The 25,198-nt window shown below is 43.6% G+C and overlaps 3 protein-coding genes across 3 annotated transcripts in view; 1 reads left to right on the forward strand and 2 right to left on the reverse strand.

Moving 5' to 3' along the window:
* Nucleotides 1-1,599: 1,599 nt before the first annotated feature.
* tnfsf10 (TNF superfamily member 10) lies at nucleotides 1,600-5,681 on the reverse strand. Its single transcript, XM_042067884.1, has 5 exons — nucleotides 5,476-5,681; nucleotides 4,594-4,740; nucleotides 4,285-4,330; nucleotides 4,061-4,180; nucleotides 1,600-3,295 (listed from the first exon to the last, which is right to left on the reverse strand). Exons 1-5 carry the CDS (start codon nucleotides 5,596-5,598, stop codon nucleotides 2,832-2,834), a joined length of 900 nt encoding a protein of 299 aa, XP_041923818.1. The 5' UTR covers nucleotides 5,599-5,681; the 3' UTR covers nucleotides 1,600-2,831.
* Nucleotides 5,682-10,870: 5,189 nt separating this feature from the next.
* On the reverse strand, nucleotides 10,871-15,715 carry LOC121688366 (neutral cholesterol ester hydrolase 1). Its single transcript, XM_042067883.1, has 5 exons — nucleotides 15,137-15,715; nucleotides 14,340-14,571; nucleotides 13,927-13,996; nucleotides 13,485-13,656; nucleotides 10,871-13,151 (listed from the first exon to the last, which is right to left on the reverse strand). Exons 1-5 carry the CDS (start codon nucleotides 15,272-15,274, stop codon nucleotides 12,531-12,533), a joined length of 1,233 nt encoding a protein of 410 aa, XP_041923817.1. The 5' UTR covers nucleotides 15,275-15,715; the 3' UTR covers nucleotides 10,871-12,530.
* A 2,110-nt stretch (nucleotides 15,716-17,825) lies between these two features.
* fndc3bb (fibronectin type III domain containing 3Bb) overlaps nucleotides 17,826-25,198 on the forward strand; it is a 54,796-nt gene continuing 47,423 nt past the window's right edge. The window contains 1 exon segment of the mRNA XM_042067783.1: nucleotides 17,826-17,944. The gene's annotated coding sequence lies outside the window, so the exon portion shown is untranslated.

The following is a 25,198-nucleotide window of genomic DNA, read 5'->3' on the forward strand; positions in this document are numbered from 1 at the left end:
ACAGGTGTGGAAAGATTCAGTTGGGAGGGATTTAGGTTCTTGGTCTATTCCATAGTGACATGTGGCCTCGGGTGGTTGTTGCAACTGCAATTAACCGAAAGCCAGGTTTACTGTGTCCTTTGCAAGATCAAACAAATAGTTTGTGTCCAAGTAGTCTTATAGAGGAGATAATAACAGTGACATTTATGTGAACCCTTCAGTAATCACCATCATCAAAGCCTCCTGTCTGATTAACATTCTCTTGTGGTAATCATAATAATAAGTAACCATATTCATTTATACATTGACATATTTTACATGTGCATGCCAAAAGTGTTTGATATGGCCAGATTAATAACCATTGACCCGTGGTAAAGACAAATTGATTGTGTTCTCCAAAGCGTTCCAAGAGTTCCTGTCCAAGCCCTAAATTCTTTCTTCTGTCTCATGGAGCCATAGTGTTTGGCCGAATGTGCAAACTTTTGAGGAGACACACATGCTTGCTCTTGTCTCTAATGAAACAATTATTCAGTGGTTTGGCTTGGACCGGGGTCAGGGGGTATCCAAGTAACATATTCAGTGGAACTTGCCAGGACAGGAAGGCTTTGGCAAGGCTTTGTAGTGTTTTCGCCATGAACCGATGCCAGATAACATATGCCTCCCTCGAACAATTTGAGGAAGTCTGTATTATTCCTAAAATAATGCTCAAATGCTGCTGTACAGATGAGAGCCAACTTGAATAATGTGCATCCTCTTTGAATCAGCATATAGGCTACTTTGAATTCTCTAAATCAAATGATAGAATGCATCACCTCCCTTGTGAATTGTCACCTCTTTTTATGTCATAATTGGTCTTCCGATTTTTATTATTGCATAATGGTTTCCCCTCAGAGCCATAAAGGTACGAATAAGCCATCGCTGTTATATGATATAATATGTTACAGGATTCATGACTAACGCCATTAATGTTACGATGCTGACTGACTCTGGCTATAACAGTAGGCTACCGTTTTAACGTCTGCTGAGTCTACTGCCTACCAAGACCTGTCGCTGTTCAGTTGAAGTTAAATGATCAAATATTGTTTGATTTTGTGTCAGCTTTCAGAAGGAAGACATGTTCCTTTCTGGTCAAATTTCACAGCTTCTAAGAAAGGCTATTGTCTTCGTGTAAACCGAGTTTTGAACAGAGAAAAAAAGTTAGGATACCATTAGGCTACATGCAGGTTCTCCCATAACGTTATCGATACAGATCAATGCACCAAATCAGGGCGATTTTAGCGAAACAACGTTCCTGTGGCAGACTATCAAATATTGAACAATGGGATAACGTTTCATCATCACCTTTATTGATGCCTGAAATGTTGACATTGCTGAAATACAAAGATGTAGCCTACTGAGAGGAAGCTGCAGACAACGATGTTCAATGGGTTCAACTTGTCCCTTGCCTACCGGCTGGATGTAAACAAAGCTATAGAACCTAGAATACGTCACATGAAAAACGTTAATATGGCTCTGGTTTCCATGTTTCATACAATAGTACGTCATTCTGCAGCACACACAGAAGGTCTTTAATAAAATTCATATTGTATTTGTCTTTAAATAAACAGTGAGAACACAAACTTATTTAAGTCCAAACTTTATTCAACGTGTTTTGACAACATTAACAATAAACAAATTAACTTGATGAATGATAGTTGTTATGTGTGTATATTCACATTTGTGAAAGGACAATAACACCATCCATGTCCCCCAAGCTATTCCTTACTGATAACAAACTACAGTTATTGTTGGACTGAGATATAAAAGGAAAGAAATGTATCTAAACAATCGATTGAAACCAAAACAAAAGGGTTTTCATAGAAAAATATTTTTATTCCACATAATTAACAGGGACGAAGATCTCACAGTATTTGCACCCTTACAAACATTCAGGCTTATTAGATTTCCTTTACTGAGATAGAGCTAGGTAGGATGATGCTTGAATAGTGAACTAACATTTCCCTTGTAATATCTTACATCAGAATATGAATTCCTCAGAATCAAAGGCCTCAAAACAAAATATAAACAAGACATATCAGAGTCCATGATTTAAAAAAAAGTACATACTGGTTTACACATTATGAGCAGAGAAATAGGTACAAATTCACATTTTATTCCTCAACTTTAAAAAAGTGCAGCAAACTAATACTTTTTGTACTGCCACTGCATTTTGCATTCATACAAAAAGTCTTTAATCATTGCTACATATAAATTCTCTGCTCTTGGGACAAAAGGCAGACAGGAGAGGAAACACTCCTGGAAAATGAGCTGATGTCCGACTTTCCTGTTCTGCCATCACATCATCGTGACCCGTTCTTCTCCAGAACAACAGAGGGCAGAGCCTATGATCTCTCGCCTGCCCCACCCCCTGTCATCTCCGGTGGGGAGAGGCAACCACCTCAGCCCTTCTGTGGCAAGCCTGTTTCCACAACTTCTCGGCAAGCTCAGACAATTCCACAGTGTCTCAAGGAAGGGGTGATATACGAGTTGCACCCAAAGTTCATCTCCCCTCTCTGGTTCAGCTCCCAAAGAAGGTCTTCCAAACTACCAGAGGACTCACTGGTGTGGAGTGGAGGAGTGTGACTCACCTCTAAGTGCTTACAATCACCACTCTATTTGCAGTGCTTCATCTGGGACTGTAGTTCAACACACATTTACATCTGATCCATAAGCCTACAGCCACACAGAATGGCACCAGTGTGTCCATCACATTTTAGGGCTAGACAATCGACAACCTGTGCCAACCAGCTGGCTCATCCCAGTGAAGCTCAAAGCAAAGGCAGAGTCTTAGACGTTGCACAGCCAACATTACACTAGCTGACCAGGAAGGCCCCAAAGAAACTCGACTTCTCATCCATGTCAATCGTGCTCACGTTGCTGACCGTGACGAACACCCTATCCCCAGCTCCGAGCTGAAAGAGCCCGGCCTGGTAGATGGAGTACAGGCCGTACTCTGCGTCTCGGGACCAGCAGGTGGTCCGTGCATTCTTCATGAGCAAGATGGGCACAGGGTAGGAGCCCATCTTCTTGTAGACGTACTGAAGCATGGGCTTGCCCCGGACAGAGCTCCCGGAGTTCTCCCCGGCCTCCTCTTCGTCCTCCTCCTCCTCCAGGGAGGCCATGTGCCTGAAGTAGGTCTGGGAGTAGATGTAATAGAGACCAGCCTGTGGCACTACGAGCTCGCCGTCACTGAGCTGCACATTCTGGAGGAAGGCCAAACCTTTCTCTGACTCCCAGGACTGGATCTTCTGGCCATGGACCTTCCTGTTAGAAGGACCTGCAACATTGGGGCCAAAACAAGGCTTATTATTATGGGTACGGCCTGTCAGAAAAAAAGGACCATTGTTTAAAAGCTTGGCAGTAGACAGGGAAAGGATATAAGTTTCAAAGCCATTTCTCCAATTACATACCGGCTTTTCTACCTTTTTTGTTTTAGCCTAATGTGCAGGAAAAGCAAAATGAACAAAAAAAGAGAAATTCTTGGACCCGGATAGTAACTCCCATAGTTTTCAAGTTTCAGCAAAATCTGCATTTCCTCACTCTGACACAGCCAACACTTTCATAAATGCTGACTAGGCACCACTGCTGAGTGAGTGTTGCACGTTTTCAACTTTTTTAATTTCAGCTATCTATAAAACCATGAACTCCGAGATCTGGACATTAATCCTCGAAAGAACTCTGTGTATGTTGCCATGATAAAATCTCAGAATGAGTAAACACCAGCTAAAAGCATTCCTGTATCACTGAGTAGTCAGTCCTATTCTGAAAGATAACAAGTCTACTTTATTTGTAGAACACCAGCATTTGTGAACAATGAAGACCCTTATGGGTACCATGATTTTTTTCTTCAACCGCACAGAGAACAAACTGCTAACATAACCGTAAGAGCAAGGATGTATACAACCCAGTGGAGACTAAACATGAAGGAGCCTTATATAGACCACACTCCTCAGTGCCTTGGCTGAGTCTTATTAGCACCAGTTCAAAACAAAATGAGTAAATGCGTTTTAAATGATTGGAACTGGAAGGACTGGAAACCTACCTCTTAAATCTTTGTCTGTCTCTGGAGGCAAACTGCCAGTGACGTGAGCTGCAATCTTGGGCCGGGGAGCGGTCTCCTGGTCTTGGATTACCAGAGAAGGCAGCATACGGTTCACCTCATCTGGGAAGAAATTAACAATTATGTTAAATAGAAGTTCAACCTTCCAGATTGGAATTACAACCTGAGTCATATTGTGCAAAGTCATGAGAGGGTGATGCCAGTACCTTTAATTGCTGAGGTGATCTCCTTCTGGTAGCGGTTTGACATTGACTAGGGTTGGAAAGAATGGAAGAGTTTATTTATTCACAAATCCAACTGTAGAGAAATCTATCTAAATTAAACAGAAATGTTTGCAGTAGCCTATATTACTCCATTAAAAAGTCATTTTCATGAACAAACGCAAACGTTAAGCCCTGTCCAACCAACGAATTCCTCATTTAATTAAAAGGGAAACTGTATACTGGAGGTAAATGGATTCATTGTGCATCCCTTGGCTAGCTTTAGCAGATTCAGCACCCCAACGAAGTTGATACCTTCTCGATTAAGAAGTGCAGCTGTTGCGTGACTTGCCAGCAGGGGTCGTCTTTCAGGTCTGATGCGCTTGGATCGATACCCTTGATAGTTCTGAGGTTGGCGCGCATCAGGCATGATACGCTGCTTTTGGAGAAGGTTTCTTTCATCTGTAAATCAGGTTGAGATGTCGATTTACTTTCACTTTATAAGAAATCTGTAAGTGCACCTTTATTCAACAATAACAGACCATGTTCTGCCGTTACAATGGACAATGTTCAAAAAGAAAATATCCCACATTGTTGGCTACATTTTGATAACAATCTGGGACTATAACATAGCCTATAAAAAGGTAAAAATATGAAAGAAGCTGTGTCTGACCCAGAAGTATCATTAAGTAGGCCTAAATGTAATGACAAAAACTGTGACTAACACATTCTAATCCCTAATTTATCTCTCAAACAGGTAAATAAGCATTAAGTGGGCTTTGTTCAAGTAACCATCAAATCTGCCATTTTTGATCCACTCTCGCTGTGTGATTAAGCATAAAACAGTATTAATTTGAACTAAGAACCAATTCGTTGTGGTTGCTTAGTTCTTTTTAGAGTCCACTGAGCACCCTGTTGGAACATATCCAGTTAAAGTTCAAGGAGCGCTGGATCGGACGGTGCGCCTTGCAGAATTGCTGACTTTCCCCCACCTCATACAGCCTACTTTTCTTTGAAATGCAAGTTTATGGCCCCATATTGCGAAATTTAATGCATAAGCCATCGCGTTTACAAATAGACCCATAAAGACAGACGTCTTCAATAAAACACTGTAACTGAAAAGTTGCTGCTTCGGGAGAATAGGCATTCTTATCTGACACACAAGAACATGCTAAACGACTAATTCGTTTGTCTTACCGTCGTCAGGACGTTGCTGAAGTATATGAATGTCACTGCGACTGCAATTGTTTGCAAAAGAATCGCTGCCAACAGTAAAAGTCCGATATATTGCATAGTATGTGAGCTTGTCATATTGACCATCGCGTACGCTGCAGAGGTCCTAGACAAAAGCTGGAGATGAATTCTTTCAGTCAGTACATATGAAAAAACATGGAGGCGGAGCAGAGGTTGGCGATCAAGGAAAAAGCGAGCAGGAACACAGTCCTTTCTCCGAAACCTTGAGAGGCTGTCCCTGCTGCTGTTGGTAAATGACAGTTTCCTTTCACAGTAAACCCATACTTCAACAATTGACAACTCAGCACTAATAATCTGACCACCTATTCTTCTAAAAATCTAGAATTAAGATGTAATGTTTTTGACTCTTCCATTTATTTTGTTTTTCTGTTTTAAGATAAATACCATCATATCATTGTGGCCAAACTGTTTTCCATGCAAATGCATACACATTTACTAGAGCTCAGAAGTCGGGTTCTGTGTTTTAATATTTAACACATGGGCTAAATCTGATCCCCCCACATGAATGTCCAAGGGGGGGAATTTGGGCCCTATTGTTTTTCGCTGTTGTATTTTTAAGAGGTGGGGGTATTTTCGTCATCTGATTTATTGTGCTGAAGTGTTCAGTTTCTAGTCGACCTCTGCCCACAGCTTAGAGGGGCCTCTTTTGAATCCATCAAACAGGACAGCGCGAAAGCTGGCATTTCCCCTCCCTAACAGCCAAAAAAGGGAAAATCCATCCTGAAGAGGGAAGAAAAACAATCTGCATAAAAAACAGAGAACCCCCCCCCCCCCCCCCCCCCCCGCCTACTGTACACTACACAACTCTAAAGAGATCCACTATTCATCATCTGCTTCCAAGTTGATTTGACTGAATATGCAATTTCAGTCTCCACGGAACCAGAGCTGCAATTTGAGTCATGTTTCGCCTGTTCACAGACAGGGGAAGAGCATGATGAGGTGCGACAGGTATTAGTGAGCCATTTCATACAGGTTTTTTGTGGGTGTAATGTGATAGACGATGTGTTCACTCTACCCAGGGGCTAAACTTAGGGCCCCTAAAAGCAGGCATGTAACAGCTCTCCGCCACACTCACAAAGCCCTTGTGGCATAGTAACCGCTGCAGCATTGGACACTCAGAGTCCACTATTATTACACTGTAACATCAGTGTAAGATGTTCCAGACCCAACATCCTTATTCTAAGCAGATGTTTCCCCCCAACTCAATTCTGTTCATTTCAATATCTGGCTCTTTTTTCGTTGGAGGTGAGAGTTTTGTAGAGCTACACAGTTGTGCATTTTGGTGTGCAGGCAGGCGTGCGCATTCGTTTGGTTGTCTAATTTGTGATTTTTGACACGCAGGCCTGTGGTGCTGCAGAGGTGGAGCCGTGGACAGTTGCGAGCAATTTGCCAAATAAGTGCTCGGCCCAGCCTTGTTTGGGCCAAACATGTCGTGCTGCGATTTGATCAGTGGCCGTAATGAGGAGCAGATGAAGCGGCCACGACCCACAGAGCCACGCACTGAGACAGCCCACGCCCCCACATACACACACACACACACACACACACACTGAGACAGCCTACTCCCCCACACACACACACACACACACACGAGACAGCCCCCCACACACCCCCACACACAAACGAGTTCATGAGTCAGACTCACAGCCAAGTCCAAATCAGGTACTTAGTGTAAACCAAAGATTCCAATCAGGTCTAATTTTAGCAGTGCTTATCTGCTTTCACCAAAAGAAAGATACAAAAAAGAAACTACATATCACTGAGGAACCTGTGGTTGTTGAGAAAGCGGGGGGTGAAATACTGTATGAAAATGAAACCAGAGACACCTGGATTGGCCTCAATCGGTTGTGCACTGACTTGTTCTAAGATTTTGCTACAAGGAAATTATTGCACAATATTTCACTTCACTCCCAAATGGAAGATATGGGCACATAAAAGTAGATAACAATTGATTAAAGTGTTATCTAAACAGCTTGACCGTAAACCACATCTCAAACTCTCTTACAAGAACAAACTGCGATAAGATTAACTTTGGCCGAATTAACTATGGACACAGCATGAGTGGGAGGGTTTGGTGAATATATGACGTGTGTTTTTCTAAATACACATTGATATACTTTTTAAGTAAAACTCAGACTTAATAAAATATAGTCTATATTACTTCATGACATGGAAAAACAAATCTGATGATTTCTAAAAGAAAAATTAATCCCAGTTGTATTGCATTGCAATCCTGTTTGAAAAGAGAGGGAAGAGGGAGGGGAGGGGGAGAGAGGGAGAACACAATAGAGACCAAAGTTTATGCTGCAGCTCAAGTCTGATCTTGACTTTTCTCTCTCACTCCCAGTGCTCCTTTTTGTCTCCCCCCTCCCTCTCTTCTTCTCTCCCTTTCTCTCTCTCTCTCCTGTTCTCTCTCTCTATCTCAGTCAGCCAGCTGTGCTCGACCGTGGTCTCCACAGTCCTTCGTGTTGACATGACCCCCTCTGAATGGCAGGCAACCTAAACAATGCAACAAATAGAGCGGCCGATCTGCTCATATCTGGCACACGTATGCTGCAGGGGTGGAGGAGGAGAAAACTTTGGTGGAAAAAAAAGGTTGCGGGGACCAATGGGCAGGCCGGAAACTCGGGATTTTCCAGCAGCAGCCCGAGAGTTCAAGCTTGGCTTGGTTTGTTTTAGCTGACGCCAGGAAAAGCTCCAGCAGAGAATCAAACTCATCTCTTAAGGTGGCTCTTCCGTGCGGAGCCATCAACCCGCTGAGCGCACGGGGTCTCCACACACAAATTATGCTTCCTCTCTTGGGCTAACGGCTGTCTCGCGGAGCGCTGGCTGAGATACGTTTTTTCACCTCGTTAGATCGTTTTGAGAACGCTCAAACATATTTCTACGCAACACACAAAGTGATTTGTAGTTACGTCCTGAGAATTGCATCCTTTCTTTCAGTTTGAATGGAATCCAGGCCGTATGAATTAAATCCGGGTGCCCCCCTTATGTGATCTAAATCATACGTTAGGCAGTCAGAAAAGGAGTGGGAAGAAAGCCTTTTGAACAGGCTATTTTGGAACGTCTACTCATCTGGGTACTGTAACACAGGAGCACAATAGCCCATGCAGTCCATTTACTTTTTTTTTTATTAACTAATAGTTTACAACTACGGCGTTTAAAAGTAAACAGCAGTGGCAACTGTTGGGTTCGGGTTGGTTTGGTGGTTTTACTAGTTGACCAGTGCCCAGAGGGGCTTACCCCCCTCACAGTGCATGAGGACATGGTGAGGATTTTTTTTCTTGCGTAGTCTTGTTTTAATGCCTCATTTCACTTGGGGAATCAAGAATTTGGCTGGAAAAGAGGCCCCTGCTTGAGGAGGCCCAGCTTTTTTTATTAGGAGAAAAGTGGTCCTCTGGCATAAAGTGTCAATGGGGGCAGGAGGTAGGGAGGGAGGGAGAGGGACGAAGGAGACCTTGACAGCCAGCCCATGTTAACAGACAGGGAAGTGTTCAGGTCAAAACAAGGAGGAAAAGAGCGGTTGGGTCGCATGAAGTCATATATGAGCATGAGTCGTCCGACAGAAGGGAGATTCCCAGAGTCTGGTGGCGTATGACTAAATGAATGTTTCTCTGGTGGTGTACGAAATGTCTCTGCTGAAATCAATCACAGACTGTAAATGGTGCTTGCATGCGCTAAAGAATTGGAGGATACTGCTGTGTATGTGTGTGCTGATCCCCCCCCCCCCCACACACACACTTTCAAACAGATATGTTGGTTTTAAATTGGTGTAATTTCGTAATAGAGTACATAATTTAATATGGTCAGTTCCTGTTATACTAATGTGGCTTTTTAAACATTATTTCAGAGCTTGTTGTCCTCAGTCCAAGAGAGGCAAGTAAGGTTTTCGTCTTAAGTCATCTTTGCGGATACAAATCTGTGCAAGATGGAAGTCTTTTTTTTATTACCATTTGGCAGGCTCCAGCTTTTTGGGAGGAGAGACAACCAAAGACCAGTGGTCATCCATGGGTGGGGTCATGATAGATGTCCAGAGCTCTGAGTTAACAACATAAACACACAGATCATTCTGTCATTGGAGAGAGGGCCAAACGATCGTCCAAACATGATCTTTTTGCACTCTTCCAAACATCTGAATCTGAGTATCATCACATGGCAGTGGAGTGTAACACACTATAAAACAAAAGGCTCCATTAACAAGACCAAAATCATAGAACATCTGTGACAGATTGTCCATTGTGTCCGAAGTCTATATAGTCCAAGTGTCAAGGTAATGTGGTTTCTTGTCTGTGGGGGACATGACTTCAGACACCACACACTTGACAGACATTGTGGTTAATGAAATGGGACATAAATTATGCTTGTTTAGAACAATTAGTGGGCAACCATCTGTTTTCAGGCATCTGTGTCCCACAGCTAAACAAAGGTGGCTTTAGATAGACTCAGAGTCAGCGTCTACATGGCTCCTGTGTCATCAAGGAAAGAAAACGAGCTCTGAGGACTTATAACGAAATCCCCTTGTTCACTGGAGAAACAAGCATATCTCTAACTGTGTGGCCTTAAAGTCAGGAAGCTCAATACAATGTGAACCCAAGTCAAATGATAACATTCTCTTGCACGAGTGGTATGTGAACTTTCACATGCACACACAACTCAGAGGGGTTTGTTTTCTTTAGCAATAACCACTGGGCCTCAGTGGGTGATTAATGATTAACTCTTTGACTTACTGAGATGTAACTGTGATAACGCCTGGCATAGTTTGACCTACCCACCAGGTTCGGCATGCCAATACCTTCCTCAGGGTCAATTACATCAAGTTAATGCAGAGTATTATGTTTCGTGGCTGTTTGGGCACGTTGACAAACTCATCTTCATCTGTGTGAGATTTTTGGAGATCAGGTTTGGTCATGTGACTTCACCCTGCCACACTCAATTTCAGAGCTGTTTGACATGAAAACATCTCGCTTATTTCTCGGCAGAGCTTCCCTGTCAGGGCACAAAAAATCAATGAGGAACTGTTTACTTTCTCATTCTATTCTCAAGACATTTTATTATTTTTATTGTTCCATTGTAGTCTGGCAAACTCTATGCAACAATAAATGTTTGGTCTGAACTGGTTTCAGGCCAGTACCGTGAAAACCATTTAAAGAAAAAGTTGGAATCATTTTGCGTAAAGTTCATGAGTACAATGACCAAAAAGTTGATGTAAGAACTTGTATTACCAGCATCCTGCATTTGTCTTTTACAGCAAGTTTCAAGGGCCGAGGGAACAGCTAGAAGAAGCAAAGAGTTAGAGAACAAGAGTGACATCTCCTGTTGAAATGACACGATGCAACAATTTCATGAAATTCAAATTTAGTGGTTGCAGGGTAACACACAGTAAAGACATTTAATGACATGAAACATTCAAGTGAAATGGAATAATCAACTTAAAACGCAACAGTTACATTCAGTGTAAGAACAACAGAGAAAACAAGTCATGGAAGTCTGAGAACTTATGGCTCATAATAACACATGTTTTGGTCCAGAAACATTTGGTTTAAAAATGTGGGAATAGTCCATACCAGTGGAAAACTTCAAAACCAAGAAAATGAAAAAAAAAAACAACAACCACAAAGTCTTGCCAGAAAAAAAAGGATGAAGCAAAATGAGAACAAATCAAAACCCCTGAAGTTGCTGAACCATCTCCTCCTCAGTGCTATTAAAAGCACACTCCCCAGACGTAGTGTTTGACTAAGAGCTAAGATAAAGACCCACGCTGCATTGTGGCTGTCTCTCCACCATTATACATAAATACAGAGTGCTGCCGAGTGAATCACATGCTTTCGCCAGAGGTCTCTCTGGTGCAGGCCAGCGTTACTGCACTGAGTGCATTCCTTAGCGTTTATCTCCACCAGTGGGCCTCTCCTCTCCTCCTCTGGTTCATACTAACCCCCCAGATAGAGCTCCAGCTTACGTATGTTGTCACGCAGCAGACTGAAGCATGTTCCTAAATTGATCCCTTAATGAACTGGTCTTTTTGTTGGACTAATATTAGCAGATAATAGTAAAGCAAAGGGGTTTACTATAAGGTTATGTCAGATCATTACATAATTGGATTGACAATTCAACACGAGCAGAGAAAACAAAAACAGAACATAGACCTAAACCATATATTAGATATTAGTAAAATTTTCAGTTTATCCATAGAAAAATATAGAATAAATGTTGAAAAATCGTTTTGTTCAGACTCAGGTGCCCATTTTGGCATTATCCAGTGTCAAGCATATTACAATTCTTCTTCTTAATCTAAAGAGATAATAACATATAATATCAAGTGATTGTTTCTTTCATAGTGGTTATTCCATATACATCATTCAAGTACAGTAGGATTTATCTGGTACATAGATACAGCAACATTCACTCCAAATCCCTGTCTTCATTGTTTACAGAGTACTGTCATCGCCTACTTTTCACATTATTGTACAATGACAGTAGTTATTTGGTGATGATATACTGCTGCGGTGGTCCCAGAGACATAAATTCTGATAAAAGCTTTGCAATATATCATATTTGGCCTTGTGCTTTGTGCGTTTAGCAGTATTAAAATAAAGTAAAGAGCACATGCCAAATAAATGGTCTGGCTTGTTCCAACAGTTCACAAATCACAAATCATAAAACAAGCCACCCAGTGCCTAAAATGATGAATTGCATTGATATATTGCACTAATAAATAAATTAATCTCAAGATATTAAAATGTGACATTAGGTTTTAAACCAAACCTTATTCAAAAGGTTACAAGCTTACCTGTGCTTTAAACCTCATTCAAAAAGTTACAAGGTTACAAGTAGTGGATACAAGCTTGCACAAGTGGAAACAAGTAGTGGATGCAAGCTTGCTGTGTCACAGAGGGTCAATTTTGAGTTAGTATGACATGTAATGACACAATGTACTTTTTATCAGTCTAATCATTTGGTTAATCACATCCTCCTTTCTCTCATCTACATTCTCTGGTCACTTAGAGATTTTCCTTCAACCACTGGATGTAGTTCCACATGCTGCGCGTTCCCACTGAGAACTTGGCAGGCCAGGAAGAGAACACCATGCATCCGTGGAAGCCGTCCTCATAGTGGTCCCTGGTGACCGCGACGCCTGCCTCCTCCAGTCGTTGCGCATACATCAACCCGTCGTCACGCAGCACGTCGTGCTCACACGTCATGATGTAGGCGGGTGGCACCGCCCTCAGGACCTCGTCCTCCGCCAGCAGCGGAGCGGCCCTGACGTCCAGCAGAGCTGGCAGCTCCTCCACCACTTGTGCGCTGCCGTGGGCAGGGGATACTCGTCGGTAGTCCTTCCGGAAAGCCGGCTGGAGCAGATGCATCCAGTCCACCCGTGCCCTGACGGTCTCCGGTACCTTGGTCAGGTCCAGGGCGGTGTGGTTGTTGGCCAGCAGGAGAGGGACCAGGCTGTAGCTGCCGTTGAGATACTCCAGCCAGAAGCGGGCCATGACAGGGCGATACAAGATGGGGATGTTTCCATTCTGCTGATAGGAAGGTGTGTTAAAGTCCAGTGCTTGGAGCACAGGGTAGATCAGGGCCTGCACCTTGAACTTGGTGGAGGTTCTGTTATCAGCTGCCATCTGTTTCAGAGGAGAAGAGGATTAAGGGATCCCTCACTGACCTTGAAGCATCCACGCTTGTGCAAATCAACTGAAACAAATCCGTAGCCGTTCGAGAATGGACGAGAAACTTTTTCCATTAAATCCCAGCTAAGGTTTGTCTCTTGTCTTACAAGGGTCTTTGAAACACATTGTTTCTGAGTATCCCCCACCCACCTTATGACCACAAATTCATATCACCCTTCACATTTTGTTTCAATTCATTAACACAAGGGGTACATACATGTGTGTGTGTGTGTGTATGTGACAATATGATAGTAACAACCGGCAAACACACCGACTCCCTTTCCATACCTGTTGGACCACAGCAGCAGCCAGGTTCCCCCCAGCACTGTCACCTGAAATGGCCACCCTCTTTGGGTCCACGGAGTACTGCACCAGAACTTCGGGCCTCAGGAAGAAAGTAGCAGCCTTTAGAGCATCATGGTACTGCTGGGGGAAGTGGGCTTCTGGGGCCAGGCAGTAGCTAACAGTGATGAAGAACAAAACAAAGCACAGCAATGACATGCAATACAGCCACGAGGTGTACCTCACGCATCCACACAATCCCAGCAGCAGATAGAACGTTCTCATAGAACATGCTACAGAATGGCACTGACCAAGGGCTCACAGACAACACTAATTTCTATGAAGATGAGTATGTAGGAAAACATCCACAGTCTGGACACTGGTTTAAAATGTAGTATCACTCATCCTGATAGCTTTGAAGAGTATCAAAAGCAATAGTAACACTTACTCAACAGATACAATGACTGCATCCAGTTCTTCTGCGATGTTCCTGCACAGCAAGTCATACGACCGCATTCCTTTCACAACATAACAGGTTTTAGATTAGGTTAAAAACACAGAATACACACTACAAGCAACTGGTCTTGTGACAGCTTGCTGTGTAATTAAAATGTTTGAGCTTTGGGTGGAGTAATGCAGCTAGCAGGAGTGCCATTGTGTGCCATTGGTCTTTAAAATTGAAGTGATTCCAATTTGTTGTTCCAAACAAACTCAAGGATGTGCGTCAATAGATGTGTGAGGGTGTGATTTGATTCAGGGCGTAAAACTAGATGAGCCAGTAATTTTAAACATGCACTAGTAAGAGTAAGAAGCCACACACACACACACACACACACACACACACACATAAACTCTACTCACGTCCACTACCCATGGCCCATCCACCTCCATGAAAGTACACAACACCCCTCTTCAGATGGTGCTCCTTCACTTGTGTGGTTGGTTCAAACACACGAGCTGGCACACCAGCAAAGGAGGTGTCGGTCACCCGTACCGTGTTACTGGACTGAGGACCCTTCACCTCCACTTTGGTCACAAAGTAATTGATGACATGGATGTGGTGGCTGAGGCCAAGGTCATGAGCCAAGTCCCCCTGTGTGTAAAGAGAACCATAATAGTAATCCAAACCAAAGGCCTTATCTAATTATTGTCAAGAAATGTCTATTTGTATAGCATTTAACATGTTATACACACGAGTTAAATCGAGTAAGCAACATTCTCTTGATTTGGGGTAGCAGTTCCCTCTGAGTAACATCTCATACTGCTTTGTGGAGTCACTCATAGCACCTGCCGTCGAAGAGATTACACACCAACACTTGCTGTAATCGAGATTTTGGTTGACAGTGATCTGATCTGGCAACAAATTACCTAGGAGGACCGTAATTATCGAAAACTTGAACTTAATTGACCACTGCCCAGTGTAATGCACAAACAAAACAAACACAAAAGAAAGTGTATAGCAGTTGGTCGTAGCCTAGCCACGGTCCATGTCCCACTAAATCAGAAGCGTGACAATGGTTAACAATTACATGAACCAACCTTTCAATCACTCAATCCAGTACTCTGCTGGTGAAGACGCATTAAGTGAGTCGTCATGCAATAACAGTAGAGACTGACTTAGCCTAACTGTAAATGGCAGTAGTGCAGCAGTGTCTTACCATATGCATGAAACTCCGGAAAACAGCATCCAGAATCATTAGTTTCCATGGCTCACATATAGTATTAGGCAATGGAAGGTAAACATAGTACGCAGCTGCCACTGACAATAACAAGGTAGCCGCGAAAAACGGCTTCATTTTCAGAATCTCAGTGCAAAACCAGCCTTGATGGAACAAGGCGTTTCGGTAGCCAAACTTAATTGCGTGCTGCGCGTAATGCCATCTGAAGCCTAGAGTCTTACGTTATGAAATCTGACAGTACATTCAGAATAAGAGTCCTTGGATAGTGTAACAAAAAATATGATCGACGTAGGCACATTGAAAGTTACATTTGCGGGACGATGAATCAAAATAATGATATTGATGTGGTGTTTAAACTGTTGACGCTTTTTTGAGCCGTTTGCGTAACCTCGTGTTTTGCGTAAGGTGTTTTGTAAGCGTGCACATGCACACGTGTCTTAAATAATAATAGGCTAATCTAAAAAAAAGTATTGGGGCCTACCTACGTCCGACAACTAACCTATTACTGGTAACGTTTAGACTTCGCAATAATGTTTCACCTAATTATCCCTGACCCTAAGCAAACTGAAATAGAAATCAGGAAATCAGGCCATATTTGTTGCTGAATAATGAAGTGTTCCTTTTATTTTGAAATTATTTGGGTATGGAAGCGTGAGTGGAGTGCCCACCCACCAAGTAGGATGGGCCTGTTCTGACCATTGAGAGCATTTGTTTTTATACTGTGACATGTTACAGTAAATCGCTGAGGGGGCCCTATGGGCCCTTAGGTTCATCATATTTGGTGCATATCCTGCCCTTCCCTGCCAAGGACTGATTATGAACATGATATAAATGTATTATTTGGTGTAATTGTTACGTCAATGCTATGTGTATGGTAGGCTATTTAGGTCAATGATACTTAGGTCTTTTTGCTGAGTGAATGCACTCTGATTTTGATTGTTATTAAGTAATAAAATAGTAGCAGTGCTCGTATCTGTTGCCTTGTCTACTACTGCCTAACAAAATAGTATGGGGATTCGACTTGATGCAAAGTCTCTGCTTGATGTAGCCGTCTGCAGCGGTCTGTAGCTGACTACATGACGTATGCACAATGCCGGGTAACGGGTTGAAAACAGAATCTCAGAAATAATCACGTTATGCAGTCAGTTTAGACGGCTGCAGGCGGCTACATCAAGTCGAATCCCCTTTTGCTTATACGCGTGTGAGGGGGTGCGTCATCGTAACTAAGATCTACCTTAATCTGCACATAGTCGACTGGTTAGATTAACACAGTGTCAACCAAACGTTATAGGATAGTTCTAGTGTAGATGGCTCAGTCGCAGTTTATTTGGGTTCAAGCTGACATAATGGTGGAGAGGTCTACGCTTGGATTACTTCTAATCACCACAAGATGTCACTGCCGACCTATGCGCGCCCTGGCACTTCCAAAGCTGTCATCATTGTACATTTCTTATTGGGTAGTTAGAGAAGCGCAACGACAATTAGCTGGGTCCTACATTCCCAATATAACTGCTCCCACGGAAAGTACTGATATGAGCCTACCCGTTGCATCAGGTTCTGCATTACTGAAAAGTACCCAAAACATGCATATGGCAGAGGCATTTCACGGACCATAATCTAGCGGGCAATTTTCCCTAATGTAGTTAATCTCGTAACTTTTTCTTCCATAAAACATCTGAATATAGCCAGAAAAAAAGAGGACGTGACGTGAGAGATAACATTTAACGTTATCTTAAAATCTGAAAGAAAAAAAGAAATTATGAAATTATGTGAAAAAAAAAAAAAAACACATACAAAAAAATGTGTGTGTGTGTGTGTGTGTGGGGGGGGCAAATAAATATAGAGGCGAGAAAAAAAGAAAAAATATAATAAATCTGAAGGCGCGTCTGGTATGACTCCTTAATCTGATCAGAGGCTGTCTTTCCTCCTTGAAGTGTGGAGGTTCACATCTGTGCAGACGTCACGCCTAAATGCAGCTGTGCGGAAAGTAGGGCAAACACCACAAATGTGTGCCTGTGTGTGGTTAGTATCCTAGAGCGCGGGCGTGAGGGACGTGAGCCGTCTTGAATGTGCAGTATGGGAGCAGCAGTGTCAGTCGCGTCGCCATCCTTCATGGCCTACCAATACCTCTAAATCACATTGAATGTCATAAAAAATGTGCAAATTAAAATGTGCATATCATAATGGAAATGGGTGTACTCTTGAACATGTCAGAGACTGTATTTGTAATTCATCTGGATGCAATGATTTCAGTAGTTTGTTCCCTATGTAATCTTTATATAATGAAAAATTATCCCTTTTTCAGCCAATTCCCCACTTTAATCTGGACTATTTTTCAGATATGCCTAGGCTTTTCCCGCAGTAGAGGGTACTCCGGGTTTTTCTTATAAAGCTTTTACGCAAACAATATCATGAGTTGTTTAAGACCTTTCCACAAAGGGTACCTTTTTATTTGGGTTTTCAATGTCTAAGCTATGCTTTATGATAATAGAGACTTAAAGTTAACATACAAATTCCCAAAATAAATTGTATTCAGTCTTATAAATGTTATCTATTTCCCTAGGATCTCCAAGAATGGGAACCACAGATGTGGTAGGCTACTTGGTATTATACGGTAGAAATGGGCATGACTACTCCCCCATGTGCGTTGACACATAATTGACATGGCGGAATCCCACACTGGCTTGGACCGTGGTAGACGCTGCAGTCTGGGAATGGCTACATTGTGATTCTAGATTGGGAAAAGTGGATAAACACCTTGATCGTCAAACATTTTGTAATTCAAAGGTAAGAAACATGCGTTGTGTTGCTTTTCGTCGTGGTCAGTGCTCAGAGAGTTCATGTGACCTTTATTACTTTGAAAGTTACAAAGTTGCAGAAAATTGCTGGGGCGAGAAGACGCCGGTTGTCTGCCTGGATGGAAATAGGAAGTATTGGCTTTTAGTGGAAAACGAAAGTTTCTTAGCTCTCTATTGGCGCATTCGTTTCGTTTTTAACTGGGTGTTTTGCATTGACTATTACATGCAGATCTTCGGGAATATTTAACTCTCTTCTATCGTGCATCTTATACTTGATATTGTCGTTGTTAATTTGTTTCCTTAAACGCTTTGTGTTGAGTGTTGTGCGTCAGAGTTTTGGAATTCAATTGCTGCAGCAAGAAATCTTACTGACAACTTGTATTTTCTTTTATAGCCTACTCTATACTAGATGTGAGCTATGTTTATACAGTAGCGTTTTGGACATGATAACAATGCTTCACTTGTCGAAATTTCTGGAATCGGAACCTGATCGGTGTTGCGAAACTTAGTCTCCATTCTTTATCAAAACCAGTGCTTAGGCCTATTTGTAAATTAAGTTAATCAATTGCACTTATTAGACTTATAACACCAAAAGTTTTCATGGGACACTGGAGTCAGAGTTGACACGTCAAATGCCCCTCTATCGGGTTTGCCTAGCCTATAAGGATGGCGTCCAGCCAAATGATTAAAGTGCCGTATTGGCTAACCACCGGACGAGCCATGAGACAGACATCATCTCGAGTGGCTTTGCCGTCATGGTTAAATTGGTGTAGTTGGCAGATCTCTTGATATAGGATTATCGATTTAATCGATTAACTTAATCAGATGTCTGACATCACAAATAGGGCAATAGCTTACAGAGCGAAGTCTGAAAGAATGGATAATTAGTCTAGATATGGTTGATGAAGTCGAAACGGCGTTTGTATTGGGATGTTGTTAACGTTTTTCAGGAGTCTTTTGCTAAATCTAACTTCCATCTCGGGGGCTGTTTTGAGAGCGCGAAATGTTCGCATAGGCAGAAGAAATCTGATCCCAAATATATGACGTCAGATGAAATTCCAAAGGGAGGGAGAGGTGAACCGGACTGACTCTGGTCTTGAACTGGAGTGCTATTTATTGTTTTGCTGAATACTGACATCACACCTATATTATTGTCAGAGTAAATTTGTAGACTGTCATACGCACGAAGAACGCCTAGTGGTGCAATTAAAAGTGCGTCTGCGTAGTTTGTGGTGAATAACACAATGGGTAGCCTATTTATAGGCCTATCTGCCTATTATTTTGGAGCAAGTAGAAAATAGAACTGATTACGGATGAGGGACCAGAGTCTTGCGCGGTTGTCAGGTAGAGTACTTTTCAGGTTGGTGACAGACAGTACCCCCTTTGTTGCCTTTTTTGTCTCAGCTGTAAAAGAATGCCTTGCATTCACGTAATTCGGTGTTATTTTAGTGCTTGCGCAGTTGTCTGGCATTCACCCCCTCCCTCCAACAAACATTTCCCTCCCCCCTTTGGACCTCCCTCCCAACCCTGGAAATGACAGGAATGTTAAGCCTCTGGTGTTATAAAATAGCTCTATTCTTGGGATCAACTGCCGTTAATATAGCGAAATCACCAGAAATTCCTCACACTTTACCTCAAAACTATTTTTGAACTGTTGAGGACAGTAATATTAGTGATAATTTCCCCTGATTATTTAATCATCTCTTTTGACATCAAATTAAACTTTTAAGAAGATCTTTCACAGTGGTTTGAACGTTGATCAAGTGGGAAGAATGGCCTTCCCCTCTTTACCAGTGTTTTGCACCTGGGTTATTGTCATCCCACAGCACCCCCACCCCCATTCCTTCATGCCCCCACCCATTTCTCTGGGGTCACAGATTCCCTGCTGTGTCGACACTTTGAAGTGTGCTGATGTTATCCACAAACACAACTGGCTGAAATCCTCTGACATACCTTTAATTGGGAAGAAGTCAGGCATTGTGACCCATCTGTCTGCATTGATCCCAGCCAGGGATTTAAAAGAGTGTTTGCTAGCTGTCATCATTGAACCCATGCTGATGTTGTATCTGTTATCGTTAAGCACAGCTACCCCTGCAGAGCTCACTTTGTGGTTTGGGAGATTTTTTTTCTTTTCTCTACTTTAAAACTATTTGCACATTGGGAGAAGATTATAGCATTGCAGTCTGGTATATTTTTGATGGCATCACATTCACATCCAGATTAGTACAGAGCAGGGACATGGTACATGGATGTAGAAGCTATAGAATATTATTTTATATTATTGTTTCTGGACAGATTTGTAATTTAATATGTCCAACCTATGTCTATTGTTGGTTCCATATTATTAGTAAATGGAATTTTAGACTCTTGATGGTGACATACCAAAGTATACTTATTGTTGAGGTGGCACTCTGCCAACTAACCATCATCGTATATAGGCTAGTATACTCCACAGCATTTGCATTCATGTTTGTGTGCATCTTTACCGCAAGTCGATTTGGATATGGGGTCCGCTACATTGATCAATTGCATAAGTGTACTTTGTTTTCTGGCAGTGATTTAAAACAAGTAAATGTGGGCATGAAATGTTGGACTTTCAAGGATAGTCTATGCGGACCATCTTCGTAACGAAATTGATGTTATGCGCATTGTTCCAGGACCCAAACGTAGCCACTGGAGCCTGCTTAAGACTTCAGGGAGAAGAATCTCAACCATTTGCTGAGCTGTCCCTGTAGGCTTGCTGCATCCATAGCACACAATGAATGCATTACGACCCCCTGTTGCAACAAAAAGAGGCCGGATTGGGATGGGATGATATCTTGTCTGGACACGTCTTGCGTTGAAGGAGACTCCCTGATAGGATCTCACCGCTCACTTCCCCCTCTCTTGTAAAATACTCAATTGCAATGCAGTGGGCCCTCAATGTGAACGACCCTCCTTTTCTTTTGGGTATTTGTTGATCTGTTTTGTTTTATTGTGCTCTTGTTTTGTTCCCAGGGTACCCAGTGGGTAGACTAATGTTTTACCAACATCTTGAAGTGAGTTAGAGATGGGCCTTGCAGGGTGCATTGGCTCTCAAGGTGTTTTGAAACCAGGCATAGTTGGCTAGTGAGGGAACGAAGCATATGTGTGGATGTGACGACTTATGTTTTTCATCTCCGAAAAGCCGAGGGAGCTCTTTGAACTGTTTGCGTGGCAGATCGGAGGGGGGCTGCCCTACTTATGGTTTAGCCCCTGGATGGGAAGTGTTCTCTGCCCTTATCCGCTCTGACGGCCTAGGAGAAACATGGAGCAAATCAGCGGTGTTTGGGCCCCCCAATAACACCACCCACCCCTAACCATTCCAACCCCTTTCCCCTTAGACTCCAGTTAAGAGGACACGTGCACGCATACACACACACGCATGTGTGTGTTTTTGTGCACAAGACAATCACTGCCACACACACTCACACACTCACACACACACACACTCGTACACACACACACACACTCTTACACACACTCACACACAAAGACCAATTTTTTTGTAAAATGTAGTTTGAGGCCCGAATGAGGATCAGGAATTTGACCTGTTGACCCCCTAAAGTAGGAAGGAGAGTAGGGGAGAGGGGGAAAGAGGGCGCGCGTTACAGGGGCAGTGTGTGTGTAAAAGAAGGAGGAGCTAGTTAGCGTTTTCAACACATAAACTCATCAGATGTCGGGCTGGTTTAGGGGAGCAAAGTTGTGTTATTTCTTTAGGATCACAGATGCTGCCCTATGGCCGGCCACTGCCCGTGGTGGCCAGGATCCCCCTGGGTGCTGACTGATGTGTTGACACAGCTCCTGGAGAGAGGGTCGTCACTTGGGCAGGAAAACGGAGCCTTTGCGTTAGGAAAGCGCTCAAGCACAGGCGAGCACGCTCTCATAGCTTGTGGCCACGTTTTTCTATTTTGAATTGCATAATTACATGATGTGAAATTTAATTTGAGCCTGGCCACATGATATTACTTAGCCTGATTGTTCATCGAAGGCAGAGAGGTCCCTGATGGAGGCAGAAGTCACAGCCAGTGACATGTTATGATGTGATCAGCAGCATTTGCTTTGAGGTTTTTTTCGCCAACAGCTGCCTCATCCTACATGTCTTTCTCTGCCTGTTTTTCTTCTCTTTCTCTATCTTTCTCTCTCTCACTCTCTCTCTCCCTCTCTATCCCTCCCTCCCTCTGTCTCAACACACACTACTCAGTCACTTCTTCATCCTTCTAGTTCAGCCTGCTAGTGTGTGGTCGTTTGGACGTTGCATCCTTTCCGTTTTTTTTTATTATTTTTTTTTAATGTTTTATTTGCGCTGAATGACCCTGATACATTTTCCCGTCTTGTTTTGAAGGCAGAGTATGATTCATGTGGAGAGAACAGCTTGACCTGGTTTAGATGCGCTGGGCCTCCTCGTCTGGCGATACTGAATGCTCGGAGGCTGGATCGGGTTTCAGCTGCAGCGGCTGTGGAAGGGTGGGGGGGTTACGCAATGCCAGAGCCTGTTCCTGGGAATCCTCTTGTCTCCGCTCTCGTTTTCTTTCTTCCTTTCTTTTTCCCGCTGTGCCATGTTTTGTTCCCCGCTCTCCTTCACAACGTCCCACGGCATTGTTTAGTCGGATAAGAGCTAGAGTTATGCCCAGATGGGGTTTCAGTGCCCTGCAGGGGTTTCAGTGCCCTGCAGGGGTTTCAGTGCCCTCCAGGGGCTCTGGGCTCGCCTATGCCGGCCTGAATTGTATGTGGATCTGGGTCGCGCCCTGGTACATCTTCATTAGGTAACACACCTGCAGTCAACAAAGCTGGTCCGCACGCTTCTTTGGGGATGGGCCTAGGTGTAGCAGGTCAGGTCACGCCATTGCATGAATATCTAGCCATGGCCTTGGCTTTAAACCCGCAACAAATCCTCAACTCAACCCCCCTAATAAGCTTCCCCATGCGTCTGTCAGCTGTAGTCCCACATCCACATTGCTGCCCCCCCCCCCCCCCCCAACCACTCACAGTTATTTTCTCCGCCAACTCCACATGGTTTTCCAGACGGGTGAGGTCTTATCGGCTGTCTGGTTCCTGTAGTGGCAGGTAAAGTCGGTTGAACATTTAGCCACGTCAGCCCAGCTGCATACCTGTCGGGGGCTTTCTATTTCCTAGCTGTCAGTTGAGGTTTAGCTCTGTCTGCAGGGTATATAAAAAGGAATTTTTTTTTTATCTGTCTGCTTCAGGGGGTGACGAGTAGAAAAAAAAAAAGAGGGGGAGGGAAGGATGGAGGAAGGGATATTTTTAAAGACGTGATTTCATCTCTCCGGCCGATGTTGATCCGAGAGGCAGACGTGAGTCATGAGTGAGGGAGAGGGAGGGAGAGGGACGAATGGAAACGGTGAACACTCGGAGAGGTGAGAGTTTGGGCAGTGCAGGGAAAAAAAAGCAGACGACTGTCTGTTGAGCAGTAGTGTATGAGTGTAGGTAGAGGTGTGTGAGAGGGCCCAGCGGTAGGTTTGCTGCTGCACGAGGGGCTCTGGAGGGTGCAAAGGGAATGAGGGTGGAGAGGAGAGAAGTACAGAGGGAGAGGCTCAAAGAGAGAGATTTCTAGAATGCAAGAAAGGGTCTCGGAGAGAAGGAGAGATGGGGTGGGGGTGTAAAAAAAGCCATGGTTTCAATGGTTTCCCCCAGTTTCCTCTTGTGTTATTACATATCATTAGGTGGATTATAGGGCCCGTGCCAGACCGGCTCCCCATCTGAGCCCATAAAACTGCCAGACGTGCAAACAAGTCTTCTCTCTCCTTTTTCTTCTGGGTTCTGTCGTGCAAAATATGACTTTGAGGAGTGTAAAAGGAGAATGGAATGACAAGGTGGGCTTCAGGAGAGGAGAAGTGAGGTTTGGTCGCTGTTGTGTGGCACGATTATGCACATGAGGTAGTTTCACAGCTGATTTCTGATGAGGCCCAGATGGTGTCCCCAGGAAACATGGCTGAACGAGGGTCGCTTTGGAGAATCACGATTTAAATCCTGCTGGATGTATCAAACACACACTGAGCTGAATTGTTTTATTGTTGTATCTAAAAAAACAAACTTAGGTAAAATGGCAAGGAAGACGCACAGGAGGTGTTCATAAAGACTTGGAAAGCTAGCATTTTTATGTGCGGTTGACATACTGCACATACCTCAGCCAAGTGAATTAGTAGGACACTTTCCTACAGCAGACCCAAGGGCGGAAAAAGCAGTGGTCTCAAGTGGACCTTTTTAATTTGAGTTGCCTTTCAAAATTGCTCCTTGTTATCTCCAAAGCAACGAAGGAGATGCTGTTTCCAGGGCAACGGTTGTTTCCATAGTGTTGTTTTGGTTGTGTGGAAGGCATGCGGATGGTGCTGTGGGTGGGAGTGTTGGCTTGGGGGGAGAGAAGGAGGGGGGGATGGGTAGAGAGAAGGAGGGGGGCATTAGGGAAGTGGAGAAACGCAGGCAGAGAGCAGATCGTGGGGGTCAGTAGGGGAATAATCTGGGGAATACCCTCATAGGAGCTCTGTGTCCAGGGCATGAAAGGCCCCTCTGTCTCAGTGGCAGGCGACACACACTGTGACGCAGTTATAACAGTATGACCCTGGAAGGTAGGGGGTCTGGCCTTTCTTTTCTCCACTTCTCCTTCTCACCCTCATCTTCTCGAGAGTGCTCCAGCCTCTTGGAACGTTTCTCTTGGAACGTTTCGGCCCTAAGCTCCTGAGGAATGACGAGAATGGCGGGGTGAGTGAGGGCACACTGGAACAATCCCTGGGTAAGACCGGAGGAAGAGTTGGATGTCTGCTCCCCCAGGGAATTGACCTGTAAATGATGTCGGTTAATGATCACAACACATTATGTGTCAATGGTCTTTGCTCCACTGGTTAATTACAGGGCTACCATCCTAACCTGTGGGAGACAATAAGAATGAATGGAATGGGTTCTACACTGATGGATGTAAAGCCCAAGATCTCAAGTTGACCTTTTTCACCCTAAACTCTAAATGCATCTAAAGGACATTTGGCACATTTGGTAGTTGGTGAGTGGGAAGGTAGGTCTCTACTGCCCATGGTCTTCACAAACCCTCTCTCTCCTCTCCTGTGAATTTGTCGTAGTCCTCACTGCCCCCTCCTGTTCAGCAGATATTCAGCTGGCCCACGGTGCTATGTGAGAGAACGACCTTAGGGGTTTTACCTTTTCAGCTAGCATTTTGTCTTCAAACAGAGAAGCCTAAAGGTTGTACCCTCAT

The sequence above is a fragment of the Alosa sapidissima genome, chromosome 17 (assembly GCF_018492685.1).
Source record: "Alosa sapidissima isolate fAloSap1 chromosome 17, fAloSap1.pri, whole genome shotgun sequence".
NCBI lineage: Eukaryota > Metazoa > Chordata > Actinopteri > Clupeiformes > Clupeidae > Alosa > Alosa sapidissima.

Coding starts and splice junctions, on each gene's coding strand:
- tnfsf10 (XM_042067884.1), bottom strand. CDS start 5,598: ATGGTCAATATGACAAGCTCACATACTATGCAATATATCGGACTTTTA. Junction 4,331..4,593: donor TGCACTTCTTAATCGAGAAG/GTATCAACTTCG, acceptor TTCCAACCCTAG/TCAATGTCAAACCGCTACCA. Junction 4,181..4,284: donor GATCACCTCAGCAATTAAAG/GTACTGGCATCA, acceptor ATTTCTTCCCAG/ATGAGGTGAACCGTATGCTG.
- LOC121688366 (XM_042067883.1), bottom strand. CDS start 15,274: ATGAAGCCGTTTTTCGCGGCTACCTTGTTATTGTCAGTGGCAGCTGCG. Junction 13,997..14,339: donor ATGGGCCATGGGTAGTGGAC/GTGAGTAGAGTT, acceptor ATGTTGTGAAAG/GAATGCGGTCGTATGACTTG. Junction 13,152..13,484: donor CTGCTGCTGTGGTCCAACAG/GTATGGAAAGGG, acceptor CCTCTGAAACAG/ATGGCAGCTGATAACAGAAC.